At 37.0% G+C, this 19660-nt stretch overlaps 1 protein-coding gene across 16 annotated transcripts in view; it reads right to left on the bottom strand.

The window, feature by feature from the left end:
- The window catches only part of ATRX (ATRX chromatin remodeler), a 242762-nt gene that overhangs the window by 129995 nt on the left and 93107 nt on the right, over positions 1–19660 (bottom strand). For all 16 annotated transcript variants that reach the window (XM_060001635.1, XM_060001638.1, XM_060001644.1 and 13 more), the window contains 2 exons: positions 4885–5018; positions 4254–4430 (listed from right to left, as the gene is read on the bottom strand). In XM_060001635.1, coding sequence (XP_059857618.1) covers positions 4254–4430; positions 4885–5018 — 311 coding nt within the window. The remainder of the gene's footprint in view (positions 1–4253; positions 4431–4884; positions 5019–19660) is intronic.

Raw genomic sequence — 19660 nt, 5'->3', positions numbered from 1 at the left:
TAATGAAAGAAACTGAAAATCACCACTTACACATACATCACAGTAAAAACTGCTCAGGCAGTTGGATGCTAAAATTAGTGGGCATAAGTATGGATGAGAAGCAGGATATTTGCATTGTCTCAAAGTATCTCCCCACAAGATATTAAATATGAACAGAAAAATAGTTTTTCTTTTTACAGTGGAAAAATCCAGCAGACACCAACTTAAGCAACTTAAATCAGGTTAGCATTACCAGTAATAAGACATATTGTCATCATACACCTTTGGTATGATACACTGAGAAAGATTCAATATCACTTTTGTAGTACTGCTGTCAAAATGCCTAATAACCTAAATCTAACCATGAGAAGACACTAGACAAATACATATAGATGGACAGTCTAGAAAATAATTGATAATAGACTTCAAATGTGTCAAGGTCATGAAAGAAAAGACAAAGGAACTGTCACAGATTGGAGTAGATTAAGGAGACAAGTGAATGCAATGTGGGATCCTAGAATGGATTCCAAAGTGGTAAAAGAACATCAGTGGGAAAAATAATGATAACCAAATAAAATCTATAGTTTACATCAGAGGTCAGAGGTCTGACGGTAAGTATTTTCAACTTTGTAGGCTATATGGTCTCTGTTGCAACCACTCATCTCTACACAACTTTGCCACTGTAAACACATGAAAGCAGTAACTGAATAAGTGTAACAGTGCCCCAATAAACCTTTACTTATAAAAAAAGGCAGAAGGTCAGATTTAGCCTACAGGTGTAGTCTGTCAAACCCTGGTTGAACTAATAGTAGTGCATCAATGTTAATTTCCTGGTTTTGATTGTTGTGCTGTAATAAGTGTAAGGTATTAAATTAGGGAAGCTGGGTGAAGGGTATATAGGAACTCCACACTATTTTTCTGACATTTCTATAAATCTAAAATTATGTCAAAATAAAATATTTTTAGAATATCATGAGCTGACCTCAGAATCAAAAGTCTATTCTATCTAAAAAAAACATAGGCAGGCATAAATAATATAAAGACTTGCTATGGGAGAAGAGGGGAATGAGGAATTAGTGTTTAGTGAGTTTCAGCTTGGGATGATGAAAGAATTCTGGAGACAGATAGTGTTAATGGTTGCACAACAATGTGAATATATTAATGCTACTGAATTAATTCAAAAACTTAAAAATGGTTAAAATTTTATGTTATGTATATTTTACCACAATAAAAAAAAACAATAGTAAAAAAGAACTGCTAAGCAACTGGGAATTTGGGAGAACACAGGTGTCCACATGCACACACAAACTTCTCCTGTAATTAAATACAATTTTAAGTCTAGTATTCATTTTTCATCAAACATTTTATTTTAAAAATTTTCAAACCTACCAAAAGTTTTAAAGAATTTTTGAATGTATCCTTTCTCCTAAATTCACTTACTGTTAAGTTTAGCACATTTGCTTTATCTCTCCCTAAACATATACACACCCTTTTTTGCACTGAACTATTTGAAATTAAGTGCTGATATCATGACAGTTAACCCTTAAGCATAAGGACACTGTCCTACATAACTAAATACCACTATAATGCATGAGAAAAATAACATCAATTTTAATATCATATACTATAAAGGCAATCAATAACTACACTTTTGAAATTATCACCAAAATAACTTTTATAACTTTTTAAAAATTTAGGTGAAAATTGAAATCCACATACTACACTTGATTTAATATTATAATTCAGCTATTAGCTTTTGATTTCTCCCCATTACCCAACGTTAAGTTTCCAGACAATACAGGGACACCAGAGTTTGCAAAACTTGGAAAATCATGCAACTCCAAATGTAGTATCAATCACTATGATCATAACCTACATTAGAAAAATTAATATGATGGGATTTTAGTTTACTCCCTTCTACACAAACGAACCAAAAAAAAAAAAACAAAACAGCTGGGTAATAAGTTACCCACAGAAGAAGACAATGGAAACACAGGTCACAGAAAACTTGGGTTTCAATAAAGCATTTCAAATGTATTTGGCCCACTAAAGGACTCTATATTCCTGAGCTAAGCCTCAGAGGCAAAATCAGTATTTCTCCTTTTGTTGAAGATGCACAGGAAATCATGTTGTTATGCTAAATCACTCAGTTCCTTTATAGAATGCTAAATCACTCAGTTCCTTTATAGAATCTGAAAGACTGGCTTGTACTCAGGCTGCAAAGAAATTTATGAGAAAAGCATTCACAAAATGAGGTACTATTATTTATTTGTCTACATGAAAATATCCATGAAATATTAAGTATATGTGTGGGTGGGGGGGGGTACCTTCCTCCTCTTCTTTAATGGATAGCTGCTGCTCTTTAGCCCTTTAAATGTTCAGGATTCCAAGATTCTTTCCTTAGCCCTCTATTTGCACAACATTACAGCTCCACTGGGTAATCTCACTATTACACTTATACCAGAACAACCACACTTGACATCAACTATGGCAATATCCTTCAAATGGATTCAAAGCCTTCAGTCTCACAGAATAACAGGCAACTAATCTGAATGTATTACAACCTTGGTTGAAATCTTTCAATGGAAAAAGTGAGTGGTTGTGCTGAAGTTGTGATTCTTGAGTGCTGGTAACGAATGTCCTGTGTCTTGAGGTGCCATACATGTTCATCAAGCTATCCACTTATGAAATGCACACTTTTCTGTATATATACCTTAAATAAAAAGTTTTTTAAAAAGTGGTGGCACTCCTCTGTGACTACACTAAAAACAAATTATACACTAAACTGGTAAACTGTATGGTTTGTGAATTATGTCTCATAGCTATGATATAAAAATAATTTTTAAAATTAAAAAAAATTTAAACCTTTCAATGGCTCTCCATCCTATAGAGCCTACTATACTTCTCAGACACTTCCAAAAATGCTTTCTTATTCCTAGTGGCAAAGAAGAGTTAATCTGCCCGACAGGAACTGGCTAGTAAAGTCTTCAGAATCTGCCCCAAAGAAGAAAAAACTTTCTTTAAACTTCTTGTTAGCCGAAATTCTCAGGAAAAGTTCACATTTAATTCCTCAATATATGTGATTACTTAATATAAGAATGCTCTCCACCAACTCTCAAGTAAAATGAACACACCAAAGAGATGTACCATGTTTACTCTATAGCCTGATATACCCATGAGTCCACTGCCAAGTACTTCAGTTTGAGAAACACAGGCTTACAAAGGTCTCTAGTATCTGGTCTCTGTCTTATTGGCCCAGCCTAATTTCCTGCTGTTCCTTTCCCTACTCCCTCCTATACTCCAACTATACCACATCAATTGCATCCCCTCCACCATGTGCTAAACAATTTGCAGAGGCTTTTATAATTTTTTCCCTGCTTATATTATACATCTTCACAACACATCTACCTGCTCCCCATTTAGAACTTGATCTGCTGGGTGAAATTCTTCATCTTTGTGAAGTCTTCTCTGGTGATAACCCCTAGCCCCCAAGAAGCTAAAGAAATCCTCTCAGTGCCACACTTTATAATACCTCTGTTATACAAGACAACCCTCATGGTACTATAATTTCGTATAATATTAATGTCAATAATTCTTATTAAACCAATGACTGCCAAATCATATCAGAGATGCTCTTAAAACATATGGATACATAGGTCCCACCACCACTAATTATGCTGTAATTGGCTTGGGGTGCAGCCCTGCCATAGGTATATTTTTAAATCCAAGTTAACTGCATGTGTAGTCAGGCTGAAAACCATCACATAAGACAATGATTTCCTTATTCATTTTGTATCCTCGGTGTTTACCATGATGCTGGAAACAGGTAAGTAACTCAGTGCAGAAGGTCTCAGACTTTTAATGTAATAAAAATTTAATCTGGCTAAAGTTTTACATATAAACTTGCACAAATCTATCCAAATTAATTGTATGTTCTATCTTTCCTCATTATTTCTTCCTGCACTTACAGGCAGTCTTAAATTTTCTACATAACTTTAATGCATATTTTATTTATTGTCATATTTCTTTGTCTTTTTAATCTAAATGTATATGACTACTAAAGGTCAAAAATAGTCTTTGTGTCATCTCTCAAGTTTCTGGGTTATCTTCCCACTCTAAATTCTTTATTTCACTCTCAGAATAGTTGTTGTCAGTGTGCTGATACTCACCTAATATAGGTGGTCAACTGTTGGAGCCAATATACTTAAATTTCACAACTATACTTAGTTTATAAAACCAGTATGTTCCTTGCTATCAGAATTAAAATGTCTTACCCTTCCTTCTATTTCTGCCTTTGGCTTCTTTGTGCTCTTTAGGCTTCGTCTTTTTTTCTTCTCCAGATTCTCCATCACTCACAGTCAGCTTGTGCCTCAAAAGCCTATGTCTGTATCTCGGCTTCTTAGATTCTTCAGAATCTGAATCTGATTCAGAATTGACTTGATTTTTTGCTTCTAAATGGAGAAAACAAATCAGTAAAACCTTCAGCCTTTTTTCCTTTAAAATGTTGTAAAACTACATATTTTGTTTGTTGACAATTATCATGATTTATGGAACTGATCAGAGCTGTGTACTTATCTGGGTTGCATTGGTGATAACAGGCTATCTCATACATCAAACTTGATCTATTACTATTATTAAATATTGATTAAATATCACCAGTATACATTTATAGATTTTTTTAAAAGGTAAAAAATATTTTCCTTTAAAATCATCTGTTTATTGGCAGTAACTGACAAAACTTGCACAATTATTACCAGATATTCAAACGGAGTAAAGGTAGTAAAGTTTTCAACATTTTAATAAACTTCAAATGCATGTGTTAAGAGATTTCATGGTCAGACAGTCTTCAACGCCTGAATTGGTCAAATAATTATGACATCCTATACTTCTCTTTGGGGAGCTCACCCTCATCTCCAGGGTTTTCTTCATTGTGTTTTCCACTTCTTTTTTTCCCTTCTTCTGATTCATCATCTGAAGATCCATCCTCATCAGAGGAAAGATTGGCTTTAATTTCTTCTAAAAGCATCTTCTTGGCAATTCTTGAGTAAAAAGACAATAAAAACTATATATTTGGTGGTGAAGTGTAACAAATTAAAAACAAAAAGAATTATGTGTATCAAAATAGAAATAAATGTGTCAATAGATATTTTATTATAAAGAAAAGGCTATCAAAACCATATTTTAACCTAAACTACCAACCAAAAGTTTTGAAAATGCTCTTAGCACTGATTTTCTCCCAGTTCTATACAATTCTGCAATATAGTGAAAAATCTCAGGGACATTTCTACTAACTATTTTGACCAATTCCAACTTCATGCTGGATAACTTTCCAATCCAACACCTGCTCTGCTGCCACCATCCAACAACTACAATATCAAGACAGGCCCACAAAGGTAAATCAATTCATTCAGACAAATGGCATTCCAACACTGAACTCCACATGAGAGGATTTATTCAACAGCAAAACATTTTCTTATAAAATCAGTGTGTAATAAACCACTTTATTGTGAAACAGTACCTCAAACTAGTGGATAATATTTTGGCCCTTAAATTTCAATTTGCTCCATAAATTCTTCTAACCAAATGAAAGAATACAACACATAAGTAGTGAAGCAATCAAAAATCCCTAATAATATTCAAACTAGGGCAGAGAAGGGGCAAGAGTGCTATTAACCACATACATAGTTAAAAGAACAAAAACTACCATAAAGGAGTTTCCACTTTCCAAAGAAGTAGATAGTGCATTAGCCTCAAACATATCAAAATTTTTCAAGATGCTCCTCAAAGACCAATTTGCTAATGAAAAAATCAACTGCTAAAAGCATGAGAAAATAATTCTTTAATACCATCTTATGTTAAAATAAAATATATTCCTAAAAAATCTCCATATTTGCACTAAAGGAAGATATCTGAAAGTGTACGATAAAAGCAGTTTTTGTGCAAGACGAAGTGTTTTGCAGCTTTTGATATAAATTCATAAATCACAGTTAACAAAGGAATACCTTACAGAAAGGCTCAAAAGTTGACATGATTCTTGGTTTTCCATGGACTAACTTCTATGTGGATAAACATCTACTCTGCAATCAAGAATAACTCTAGCTCAGTCAAAAACTTGCAACTGGAATTATGAAACTTTTGTTATTTTTGGATTTGAAACTCCTCTTTTTATTTCTTAACAAGCACTCACATTTAAATCAAGAATACATTCAATGGTAGGAGATGCCAATGCATGTTAATGCCTTAACTTTATTTGATACATTGTTCATTGCTATTTATACTCAAAGATATATAGCAAAGGCACCTAAACAGACTGAAGCAAACAAAATAGCTAATCACTTCCATAAATGCTTGTTATATGCCCTTTGGTACTTCCCCCCTAACCAGATAGATAAGGAATATTTACACAACGTGGAGAGTTACCAATTGCAAGAGGAAACCACAGATGAGTTAGCTTTTCTGAGGGTTTCCAACTTGATTTGCTAAAATTAGATCACTCCAATTTAAATCCTACTGGAGTTGGGGACTTCCCTGGTGTTCCAGTGGTTGGGACTTCGCCTTCCAATGCAGGGGGTGCGGGTTCAATCCCTGGTCAGGGAGCTAAGATCCCACATGCCTCACGGCCAAAAAAACCAAAACATAAAACAGAAGCAATAATGTAACAAATTCAATAAAAGACTTTAATAATGGTCCACATCAAAAATTTTAAAAATTAAAAAAAAAACCCTACTCGAGTTGAGCAATTAAGTCTTCGTTGCTCTTAAACTTCTACATCAGTGGTTTGCTGACTTTGGTTGCACACGGTAAACATTTTCAAAATGGGGACTAATATGGGGTTGCCAACTTTTCATTTCGTCAAGAAAAAAATTTAAACCCAAATATCATTTATTTTTATCATTTTATAAAATAAACAAACACACCCTCCACAAATTAGGAAACAGTTTCAAAATAAACAGTGGTTCTTTAAATTTATTAAAAGCATCTTTCTGGAAAAACTCTAAAATCATATTTAATACACACCACATTATCATTTCCCATGAACAAGGAAGAACTTTCTCAAGCCAGTTTGAGTAAAAACACTGTTTTGGAATGAATAAATGTGTGTGCGTGCTCGAGTGTGCATATAATGTGAAGCACTGGATAATAGGTTACAAATAGGAAAACATAGTTTACTTGCAGTTACAAGATCTTATATACCCATTTGGGTGGTACAATAATAGCCAACAAAAATACAATTATTAATTTAGTTACTCTAAAGTTTAGTTCAATCACCTGATTTCAGTTTGTATTTACAAGTTCAAAAAATGTCTTAAATTCTGTATAATCTGTAAAGACTTGGTTGTTAACTTTAACAAACCACATAATATTTCTTCTTTCAAACTCTAGACTCCTAATATGTCTACTAAATGGAAAGTCAAAATATGTAAACCTACAAATACTAAAGTTCTAGACTGTCATGAAGAACTATGAAATATATAAAACAATAAGATTCTATACCAACTTAAAATAATCACGTAAGTCATGGAAAATAAAATGAGATCCACATAATGAAGAATTAATTGATTTAGCAACAACCTTCAATAAGACCATAATATATAGAACAATCACAGATACTTTAGAAGCAAAAAAAAATTTACAAACTTCAGAGAATGCCCATTTTTCTCCAAACTGACAGTTATACAGAGTGATAGAGACTCCCTAAGCTTTACCTCACTAAGATGTTTTAAATTTCCCCTCTAACACCTTTTGAGCAAAGGAAAGCCTAATGTACAGCCATATACATTAAGCCCTAAAAAGAATAATAAAGTTAAATTATTTTGCATAAATTATGGCTGATGGCTCATGTCCAATATGTCAAAGACCTACTGTATCACACACCTAGCCTATCGCATAGCCGACACCTCAAAGTTAGAACTTAATTTGAAGGACCTAAGTAAGGGCTGAGGCTGACCTTCACCCTGAGTATTCAGCAAACATGTTGAGGTGAGATGTGTCCCATCTACAGAGCCTGCCGTGAGATGCTTTAAGGGAAACTCCACTACCTTAACTCTTGAGTCACAGGCCACAGAGACTTCAAGGACATCATCACTTGAGAACCAGCTGAGGCTGGCAAAGCATCATTTTGGAGGCCTCGGCTGGACCCGTGCTGGTATGCATGTGATGGATGTATAGTCATGATTCCTAGTTGATTCTGCTTCTGAGAAAATCATCCAAGCAACAAGGTACTGCCCCTGGAATCTCAAAGCTCAACATTACATCTTGGGGCAGGTGTAGCATCCAAAGCAGTCACGACTCTATCAGAAGCATTAGAGGCACAGGCTGTGCCACTCTTGTGGCAGAAAACCTGGGCAGAGCTGGAAGTAATGGAGCCAGTCCTCCATTTTCCTGAAAGGGAGGGAAGGGAGAGGGGAAGAAAGCAAAACAATATGGGAGGGAGGGTAAAAACCCACAAACAAACAATGATCGGAACTGGTGCATGAAAGAATAAATAAAAGAATTGCAAAACTCGAACAAGCTAAGTCTTCTAAATCACATAATGAATACCAAGATACGATAATGCCTTATTACACCTTCCACCTTTGTCTACTAAAATAAAGCAAAACTAAAATAAGGAATGAGCCCAACAATGCAAAGACAAACAAGCAATCAGAGAGAGAGAGAGAGAGAGAGAGAGAGAGAGAGAGAGAGAGAGCGCGAGTGAGCGAGCGAGCCAAGAAAGCCTTTAGTAATTCTGATCCTATCTAGAAAGGAAATCAGTAATGCCTCTTGTTTAAGCACTCAAACAGGAAAAGAAAGTAAACTGCCTCTTGCTGGTAGGTAAATCAAGAATTCAAAACACTGAGTTTCTAAGAAAGGAGTGATCAAGAGAAAGATCTCTTGCACCAGGGAATTGTAGAGAAACAGCCATTACAAAAGCAACACAAAATGTTAGAGCTAGAAGAAGGGACCTTAGAGTCCAACTCTGTCATTTTACAGATGAGGAAACAGGCTTAAAGAGGGGAAATGACTTGGCCAAAGAAACAAAGCTAGTTAGTGTCAAAGCCAGGAGTAGTACCTAAGATCCTGAACCCCAATCTGCTACTAATTTTACTATGCCAGTGCTATATTCTCTACTAATTCACTACTACTGTGCTAATGAGTGCTTGGGGCAATAGACTAAGGTCACATTCTTAAAGTTATCTGTTTTTCACTGATTTAGAAATGAAAGAATTCAAGTTTTGATTAAAAAAAATTTTTTTGAAAGAGTTCTAAACATCTTTCGGCCAGTATGCACCATCTCTAAAATGTACTGACAGGTCATCTTAAATATATCCTACAATCTACTGCTTTATCTTTTAAGAGGTTCTGAAAACAGGCTTGAAGAAAATTGCTAAATGAAAAATACATTTTTAGAAGGCCAAAATACTGTGCACCCATACACACAGGTGACAAAATTTTAAATTTCTTTTTTACATTCTGTGCACAATATCACAATAGTTAAAACAGAGAATTCTGAATAAGATTATAAGTTTCCAGATAAAAAAAACTGTGTAAGTAAATGTAGTACTAAAACATCATACCATATATAAAAGGTTGATATGTAAAACAATTCAAATGACTACAGTCCAAAAATCGTTGAATATTTTTTGTGAGGAACACACGTTCTTCTAGTAGGGAGGGAGGCTTTGTTTTAACAAATGCTACATACTTCAGGTTGAGAATTAAAACATTTCGGGGACTTCCCTGGTGGTCCAGTGGTTATGACTCTGCACTCCCAATGCAGGGGGCACGGGTTCAATCCCTGGTCAGGGAACTAAGATCCCACATGCCGCACAGCACAGCAAAAAAAAAAAAAAAAAAAAAATCAATCACAGGATTACAATGGAATTCCTCATCTTCAAAATCTGTATTAGTGATTTTTTAACTCCTTGGTTCAAAATTATTATCTTTTTTTTTTTTTTGACGGCGCCACTCAGCTTGCGGGATCAAACCTGGGCCTCCTGCAGTGGAAGCATGAAGTCCTAACCACTGGACCGCCAGGGATTTCCCCAAATTAGTACCTTGATATAAACCGTTCTATGAAAAACTATAACCAAGGCATAATGATCTGCACCTAAAGACAGTGCTATTCATGAAACAATGATGACGTCACTAAATAACCAAAAAGCTGAACAACAGTATGAAACTATTTTTTAAGTCACATGTTCTACAATGTTTGCAGTTAATGAAAAACATCACTGTTTTCGTAAAATTAATATCAAATAACTTTTAAAAAAAGTCTTAGGAGTACAAAAATAAAAGCTGTATGAAATCAAGAACCCACAGTTTATTAACAATTTATACATGGGCTCAAATTACAAAATGTGTATTCCCTGATTTTATGTAAAAATCTAAGTCAGCTTTAGAGGAAATTTTAACAAGAAAAAATTTATTAACATTGATATAAATTTAGAAAATTTTATCATACTAAAGATCATACTAAATAGTTCAATATTTTTATAACTGAAAAGTAAAAACAAAGACTTATGTGTCTCAATTTTATTTTTAAAATTCAAAGTAAAAGGGCTTCCCTGGTGGCGCAGTGGTTGAGAGTACGCCTGCCGATGCAGGGGACACGGCTTCGTGCCCCGGTCCGGGCAGATCCCACATGCTGTGGAGCGGCTGGGCCGGTGAGCCATGGCCGCTGAGCCTGCGCGTCCAGAGCCTGTGCTCCGCAACGGAAGAGGCCACAACAGTGAGAGGCCCGCATACCGCAAAAAAAAAAAAAAATCAAACTAAAAGACAAAGACAATACAGTCAGAAAAATGAACCTTTTTTGCTAACACTAGAAAAATCCAAACTCTCCTTTTGGGCGGGGGTGCTTTTTCTCATCTAAAAGTCCCATTACAGTATCACCAAAGAATAGAGAATAGGAACAGAAGGCTGAACATAATATTTACATCTTAAGCAGAGAGATCACCACTAATGACCATATTTCTTTCATTGCTGGGAATTCTAGCATAAAAGAGAGAGCTGGTGGCAACTGTAACCAGTTTAGATATCTAAAAATAGATCCTATCCAGTGTCTAGACACCTGTATTATACTTGAGTTACAATACTTACCTGCACTATAAAGACAAAATAAATTGAACAAGAATTACCTTAAAATTGCCAGACATTTAAAACCCTTACTCAAACATGAAACAAGTAAAATACTCATTTAAAAAGCTACCTTTGTTTTTCAAACCCAATAAAGGAGAACTAAAGCAATTTTGCTAACCAAATAGGACCATCATGAAAGAAAATTCACAGAAAAAAATTATTCCAGATTCAGCAAATTTGTATAGAGAACAGATAAAGTCATGTATAGAAGATGAACATTTGGAAAAGTGTTTAAAATAGAAACCAAAGTCACATATCAAAGGAACGTGAGATATACTCATGCCATTAATCTTTGCTGAAATCAGGTAAACAATCATCAAATATCTTTATTAGCATAAACAATATCCAGGAATCATTAATCACTTCCAAAAATATGCTGGATTAACAGCACAGAGCCTGCATCAAAAAAATACCTATGACTTCCGGGAAGGTGGCGGAAGACTAAGACACGGAGATCATCTTCCTCCCCACAGATACACCAGAAATACATCTACACGTGGAACAACTCCTACAGAACACCTACTGAACGCTGGCAGAAGACCTCAGACCTCCCAAAAGGCAACAAAGCCCCCACGTACCTGGGTAGGGAAAAAGAAAAAAGAATAAACAGAGACAAAAAGGTAGGGAAGGGACCTGCACCAGTGGGAAGGAGCTGTGAAGGAGGAAAGGTTTCCACACACTAGGAAGCCCCTTCGTGGGCGGAGACTGTGGGTGGCGGAGGGGGAAGCTTCGGAGCCAAGGGGGAGGCACAGCAACAGGGTTACGGGGGGCAAAGCGGAGAGATTCCTGCACAGAGGACTGGTGTGGACCGGCACTCACCAGCCCGACAGGCTTCTCTGCTCACACGACGGGGCGGGCGGGGCCGCGAGCTGAGGCTCCGGCTTCGGTCGGAGCGCAGGGAGAGGACTGGGGTTGGCGGCTTGAACATAGCCTGAAGGGGTTAGTACACCACGGCTGGCCGGGAGGGAGTCCTGGGAAAAGTCTGGACCTGCCGAAGAGGCAAGAGACTTTTTCTTCCCTCTGTGTTTCCTGGTGCGTGAGGAGAAGGGATTAAGAACACTGCTTAAAGGAGCTCCAGAGACGGGCGCGAGCCGCGGCTAAAACCGCGGACCCCAGACACGGGCATGAGACGCTAAGGCTGCTGCGGCCGCCACCAAGAAGCCTGGGTGCAAGCACAGGTCACTATCCACACCCCTCTTCCGGAGAGCCTGTGCAGCCCGTCACTGCCAGGTTCCCGGGATCCAGGGACAATTTACCCACGAGAACGCAAGGCGAGCCTCAGGCTGGTGCAAGGTCACGCCAGCCTCTGCCGCCACAGGCCCGTCCCGCACTCCATGCCCTTCCCTCCCCCCAGCCCGAGTGAGCCAGAATCCCCGAATCAGCGGCTCCTTTAACCCCGTCCTGTCTGAGCGAACAACAGACGACTTCCAGTGACCTACACGCACAGGCAGGGCCAAATCCAAAGCTGAGCCCCTGTGAGCTGTGAGAACAAAGAAGAGAAAGGGAAATCTCTCCCAGCAGCCTCAGAAGCAGTGGATTAAAGCTCCACAATCAACTTGATGTACCCTGCATCTGTGGAATATATGAATGTCAGACAACGAATCATCCCAAATTGAGGAGGTGGACTTTGAGAGCAAGATTTATGATTTTTTCCCCTTTTCCTCTTTTAGTGAGTGTGTATGTGTATGCTTCTGTGTGAGATTTTGTTATGTATAGCTTTGCTTCCACCATTTGTCGTAGGGTTCTATCCATCCGTTTTTGTTTTTAATTTTTTTTCTTAATAATTAATTTTAATAACTTTATTTTATTTTACTTTATCTTCTCTCTTTCGTTCTTTCTTTTTTCTTTCTATCCTTCCTTCCCTCCTTTAGACAGTGAATCATCCCAAATTGAGGAGGTGGACTTCGAGAGCAAGATTTATGATTTTTTCCCCTTTTCCTCTTTTGGTAAATGTGTATGTCTATGCTTCTGTATGAGATTTTATCTCTATAGCTTTGCTTCCACCATTTGTCCTAAAGTTCTATCCGTCCGTTTTTGTTTTTTTTAAATTTATTTCTTAATAATTATTTTTAATTTAATAACTTTACTATATTTTAGTTTATTATATTTTACTTTATCTTTTCTTTTTTCCTTCCTTCCCTCCTTCCTTCCTTCCTCCCACTGTCCCGCTCCCTCCCTCCTTTCCTTCTCTCCTTCTTTTCTTTCTTTCTTCCTTCCTTCCTACCTTCCTTCCTTCCTTCCTTTCTTTCTTCCTAGTTCTACTAATTCTTTCTCTCTACTTTTTCTCCCTTTTATTCTGAGCCGTGTGGATGAAACGCTCTTGGTGCCACAGCCAGGAGTCAGTGCTGTGCCTCTGAGGTGAGACAGCCAACTTCAGGACACTGGTCCACAAGAGACTTCCCAGCTACACATAATATCGAATGGCGAAAATCTCCCAGAGATCTCCATCTCAAAGCCAGCACCCAGCTTCACTCAACGACCAGCAAGCGACAGTGCTGGACACCCTATGCCAAACAACTAGCAAAACAAGAACACAACCCCACCCATTGGCAGACAGGCTGCCTAAAATCATAATAAGTCCTCAGACACCCCAAAACACACCACCGGACGTGAACCTTCCCACCAGAGAGACAAGATCCAGCCTCATCCACCAGAACACAGGCACTAGTCCCCTCCACCAGGAAGCATACACTACCCACTGAACCAAACTTACCCACTGGGGACAGAAACCAAAAATAAGGGGAACTACCAACTTGCAGCGTGCAAAAAGGAGACGTCCAAACACAGTAAGATAAGCAAAATGAGAAGACATAAAAACACACTGCAGATGAAGGAACAAGATAAAAACCAACCAGACCTAACAAATGAAGAGGAAATAGGCAGTCTACCTGAAAAAGAATTCAGAATAATGATAGTAAAGATGATCCAAAATCTTGGAAACAGAATGGACAAAACGGAAGAAACATTTCACAAGGACCTAGAAGAACTAAAGATGAAACAAAAAACAATGAACACCACAATAAATGAAATTAAAAATACTCTAGATGGGATCAATAGCAGAATAACTGAGGCAGAAGAACGGAGAAGTGACCTGGAAGATAAAATAGTGGAAATAACTACTGCACAGCAGAATAAAGAAAAAAGAATGAAAAGAACTGAGGACAGTCTCAGAGACCTCTGGGACAACATTAAACGCACCAACATTCGAATTATAGGGGTTCCAGAAGAAGAAGAGAAAAAGAAAGGGACTGAGAGAATATTTGAAGAGATTGTAGTTGAACGCTTCCCAAATATGGGAAAGGAAATAGTTAATCAAGTCCAGGGAGCACAGAGAGTCCCATGCAGGATAAATCCAAGGAGAAATACGCCAAGACACATATTAATCAAATTCTCAAAAATTAAATACAAAGAAAACATATTAAAAGCAGCAAGGGAAAAACAACAAATAACACACAAGGGAATCCCCATAAGGTTAACAGCTGATCTCTCAGCAGAAACTCTGCAAGCCAGAAGGGACTGGCAGGACATATTTAAAGTGATGAAGGAGAAAAACCTGCAACCAAGATTACTCAAGCCAGCAAGGATCTCATTCAGATTTGATCGACAAATTAAAACCTTTACAAAGCAAAAGCTGAGAGAGTTCAGCACCACCAAACCAGCTTAACAACAAATGCTAAGGGAACTTCTCTAGGCAAGAAACACAAGAGAAGGAAAAGACCTACAATAACGAACCCAAAACAATTAAGAAAATGGGAATAGGAACATGCATATTGATAATTACCTTAAATGTAAATGGACTAAATGCTCCCACCAAAAAGACAGAGGTTGGCTGAATGGATACAAAAATAAGACCCATATATATGCTGTCTAAAAGAGACCCACTTCAGACCTACAGACACATACAGACTGAAAGCAAGGGGATGGAAAAACATATTCCATGCAAATGGAAACCAAAAGAAAGCTGGACTGGCAATTCTCATATCAGACAAAATAGACTTTAAAATAAGGACTATTAGAAGAGACAAAGAAGGACACTACATAATGATCAAGGGATTGATCCAAGAAGAAGATATAACAATTGTAAATATTTATGCACCCAACATAGGAGCACCTCAATACATAAGGCAAATACTAAAAGTCATAAAAGGGGAAATCGACAGTAACACATTCAGAGTAGTGGACTTTAACACCCCACTTTCACCAATGGACAGATCATAGAAAAAGAAAATAAATAAGGAAACACAAGCTTTAAATGATACATTAAACAAGATGGACTTAATTGATATTTATAAGACACTCCATCCAAAAACAACAGAATACACATTTTTCTCAAGTGCTCATGGAACATTCTCCAGGATAGATCATATCTTGGGTCACAAATCAAGCCTTGGTAAATTTAAGAAAATTGAAATTGTATCAAGTACCTTTTCCGACCACAACGCTATTAGACAAGATACCAATTACAGGAAAAGATCTGTAAAAAATACCAACACATGGAGGCTAAACAATACACTACTTAATAACGAAGTGATCACTGAAGAAATCAAAGAGGAAATCAAAAAAATACCTAGAAACAAGTGACAATGGAGACACGACGACCCAAAACCTATGGGATGCAGCAAAAGCACTTCTAAGAGGGAAGTTTATAGCAATACAAGCCCACCTTAAGAAACAGGAAACATCTCGAATAAACAACCTAACCTTGCACCTCAAGCAATTAGAGAAAGAAGAACAAAAACACCCCAAAGGTAGCAGAAGGAAAGAAATCATAAAACTCAGATCAAAAATAAATGAAAAAGAAATGAAGGAAATGACAGCAAAGATCAATAAAACTAAAAGCTGGTTCTCTGAGAAGATAAACAAAATAGATAAACCATTAGCCAGACTCATCAAGGAAAAAAGGGAGAAGACTCAATAGAATTAAAAATGAAAACGGAGAAGTAACAAGTGATACTTCAGAAATACAAAGGATCATGAGAGATTACTACAAGCAACTCTATGCCAATAAAATGGACAACCTGGAAGAAACGGACAAATTCTTAGAAATGCACAACCTGCCAAGACTGAATCAGGAAGAAACAGAAAATACGAACAGACCAATCACAAGCACTGAAATTGAAACTGTGATTTAAAATCTTCCAACAAACAAAAGTCCAGGACCAGATGGATTCACAGGCGAATTCTATCAAACATTTAGAGAAGAGCTAACACCTATCCTTCTCAAACTCTTCCAAATTATAACAGAGGGAGGAACACTCCCAAATTCCTTCTACGAGACCACCATCACCCTGATACCAAAACCAGACAAGGATGTCACAAAGAAAGAAAACTACAGGCCAATATCACTGATGAACATAGATGCAAAAATCCTCAACAAAATACTAGCAAACAGAATCCAACAGCACATTAAACAGATCATACACCATGATCAAGTGGGGTTTATTCCAGGAATGCAAGGATTCTTCAACATATGCAAATCAATCATTGTGATACACCATATTCACAAATGGAAGGATAAAAACCATATGATCATCTTAATAGACGCAGAGAAAGCTTTTGACAAAATTCAACATCCATTTATGATAAAAACCCTGCAGAAAGTAGGCATAGAGGGAACTTTCCTCAACATAATAAAGGCCATATATGACAAACCCACAGCCAACATCGTCCTCAATGGTGAAAAGCTGAAAGCATTTCCACTAAGATCAGGAACAAGACAAGGTTGCCCACTCTCACCACTCTTATTCAACAGTTTTGGAAGTTTTAGCCACAGCAATCAAAGAAAAGGAAATAAAAGGAATCCAAATCGGAAAAGAAGAAGTAAATCTGTCACTATTTGTAGATGACATGATACTATACATAGAGAATCCTAAAGATGCTACCAGAAAACTACTAGAGCTAATCAATGACTTTGGTAAAGTAGCAGGATACAAAATTAATGCACAGAAATCTCTGGCATTCCTATACACTAATGATGAAAAATCTGAAAGTGAAATCAAGAAAACACTCCCATTTACCACTGCAACAAAAAGAATAAAATATCTAGGAATAAACCTACCTAAGGAGACAAAAGACCTGTATGCAGAAAATTATAAGACACTGATGAAAGAAATTAAAGATGATACAAATAGATGGAGAGATATACCATGTTCTTGGATTGGAAGAATCAACATGGTGAAAATGACTCTACTACCCAAAGCAATCTACAGATTCAGTGCAATCCCTATCAAACTACCACTGGCATTTTTCACAGAACTAGAACAAAAAATTTCACAATTTGTATGGAAACACAAAAGACCCCGAATAGCCAAAGCAATCTTGAGAACCAAAAACGAAGCTGGAGGAATCAGGCCCCCTGACTTCAGACTATACTACAAAGCTACAGTAATCAAGACAGTATGGTACTGGCACAAAAACAGAAAGATAGCTCAATGGAACAGGATAGAAAGCCCAGAGATAAACCCACGCACATATGGTCACCTTATCTTTGATAATGGAGGCAGGAATGTACAGTGGAGAAAGGACAGCCTCTTCAATAAGTGGTGCTGGGAAAACTAGACAGGTACATGTAAAAGTATGAGATTAGATCACTCCCTAACACCATAAACAAAAATAAGCTCAAGATGGATTAAATACCTAAATGTAAGGCCAGAAACTATCAAACTCTTAGAGGAAAACATAGGCAGGACACTCTATGACGTAAATCACAGCAAGATTCTTTTTGACCCACCTCCTAGAGAAATGGAAATAAAAACAAAAATAAACAAATGGGACTTAATGAAACTTCAAAGCTTTTGCACATCAAAGGAAACCATAAACAAGACCAAAAGACAACCCTCAGAATGGGAGAAAATACTTGCAAAGGAAGCAACCGACAAAGGATTAATCTCCAAAATTTATAAGCAGCTCATGCAGCTTAATAACAAAAAAACAACCAACCCAATTCAAAAATGGGCAGAAGATCTAAATAGACATTTCTCCAAAGAAGATATACAGACTGCCAACAAACACATGAAAGAATGCTCAACATCATTAATCATTAGAGAAATGCAAATCCAAACTACAATGAGATATCATCTCACACCAGTCAGAATGGCCATCATCAAAGAATCTAGAAACAATAAATGCTGGAGAGGGTGTGGAGAAAAGGGAACCCTCTTGCACTGTTGGTGGGAATGTAAATTGATACAGCCACTGTGGAGAACAGTAAGGTGGTTCCTTAAAAAACTACAAATAGAACTACCATATGACCCAGCAATCCCACTATTGGGCATATACCCTGAGAAAACCATAATTCAGAAAGAGTCATGTACCAAAATGTTCATTGCAGCTCTATTTACAATAGCCCAGAGATGGAAACAACCTAAGTGTCCATCATCGGATGAATGGATAAAGAAGATGTGGCACATATATACAATGGAATATTACTCAGCCATAAAAAGAAACGAAATTGAGCTATTTATAATGAGTTGGATAGACCTAGAATCTGCCATACAGAGTGAAGTAAGTCAGAAAGAGAGAGACAAATACTGCATGCTAACACATATATATGGAATTTAAGAAAAAAAATGTCATGAAGAACCTAGGAGTAAAACAGGAATAAAGACACAGACCTACTAGAGAATGGACTTGAGGATATGGGGAGGGGCAAGGGTAAGCTGTGACAAAGCGAGAGAGAGGCATGGACATATATACACTACCAAACGTAAGGTAGATAGCTAGTGGGAAGCAGCCGCCTAGCACAGGGAGATCAGCTCGGTGCTCTGTGACCGCCTGGAGTGGTGGGATAGGGAGGGTGGGAGGGAGGGAGACGCAAGAGGGAAGAGATATGGGAACATTTGTATATATATATAGCTGATTCATTTTGTTGTAAAACAGAAACTATCACACCATTGTAAAGCAATTATACTCCAATAAAGATGTTTAAAAAATTAAATTAAATTAAAAATAAAAGAATACCTACACCGAGCTAGTAGGGAAAAAAATAATCATTTGCATGTTTTCCAGTCTGAAAAGCAAAGTATTACCAAATGATAAAATACTTGGAAAATTTGAAGGCTACGGTGTAGTCCCACAATAATTAAACAGAACTTCTATTAACATTGGGTAATTTCTTTAAGCAATCTCTAAATCAAATTTTGCTTCAATGAAAAAAAGATCATTTAGTCCCACTGAGAGAGAAATTATGAGAAAAATTATGCGGTATTTGTAGACCCAACTAAGCATTTTTCAACTACAAAGTAAATACATGTATCTGTGTGGCAGGAGAGGGTATCCATATAAAAACCTCAGCTTTTAAACAAAATTGGAATTAGAAAAAAAGAATGCTGATTTAGAAAAAAATGTAGCAATCTATTTCTCTCCTCTTAAAAGCTCAGTTTTAAATATTTCCCACGCCCTGTAAAAATACAAATGAAGAATATTCTTAAAATATTTCTTTTTTGGGAGGAATGGATTCTTCAGTGACTGTTTTAGTATGCAACCCCTAAAGCAAAGCCTGGTTTAATAATCCTCAACGCTATCACTGTTGAACTTGAATACACTACCATCTTATGACTGAGGC

The sequence above is a fragment of the Delphinus delphis genome, chromosome X (genome assembly GCF_949987515.2).
Source record: "Delphinus delphis chromosome X, mDelDel1.2, whole genome shotgun sequence".
In the NCBI taxonomy this organism is placed as follows: Eukaryota; Metazoa; Chordata; class Mammalia; order Artiodactyla; family Delphinidae; genus Delphinus; species Delphinus delphis.
This window is presented reverse-complemented; position numbering and strand designations above follow the sequence as displayed.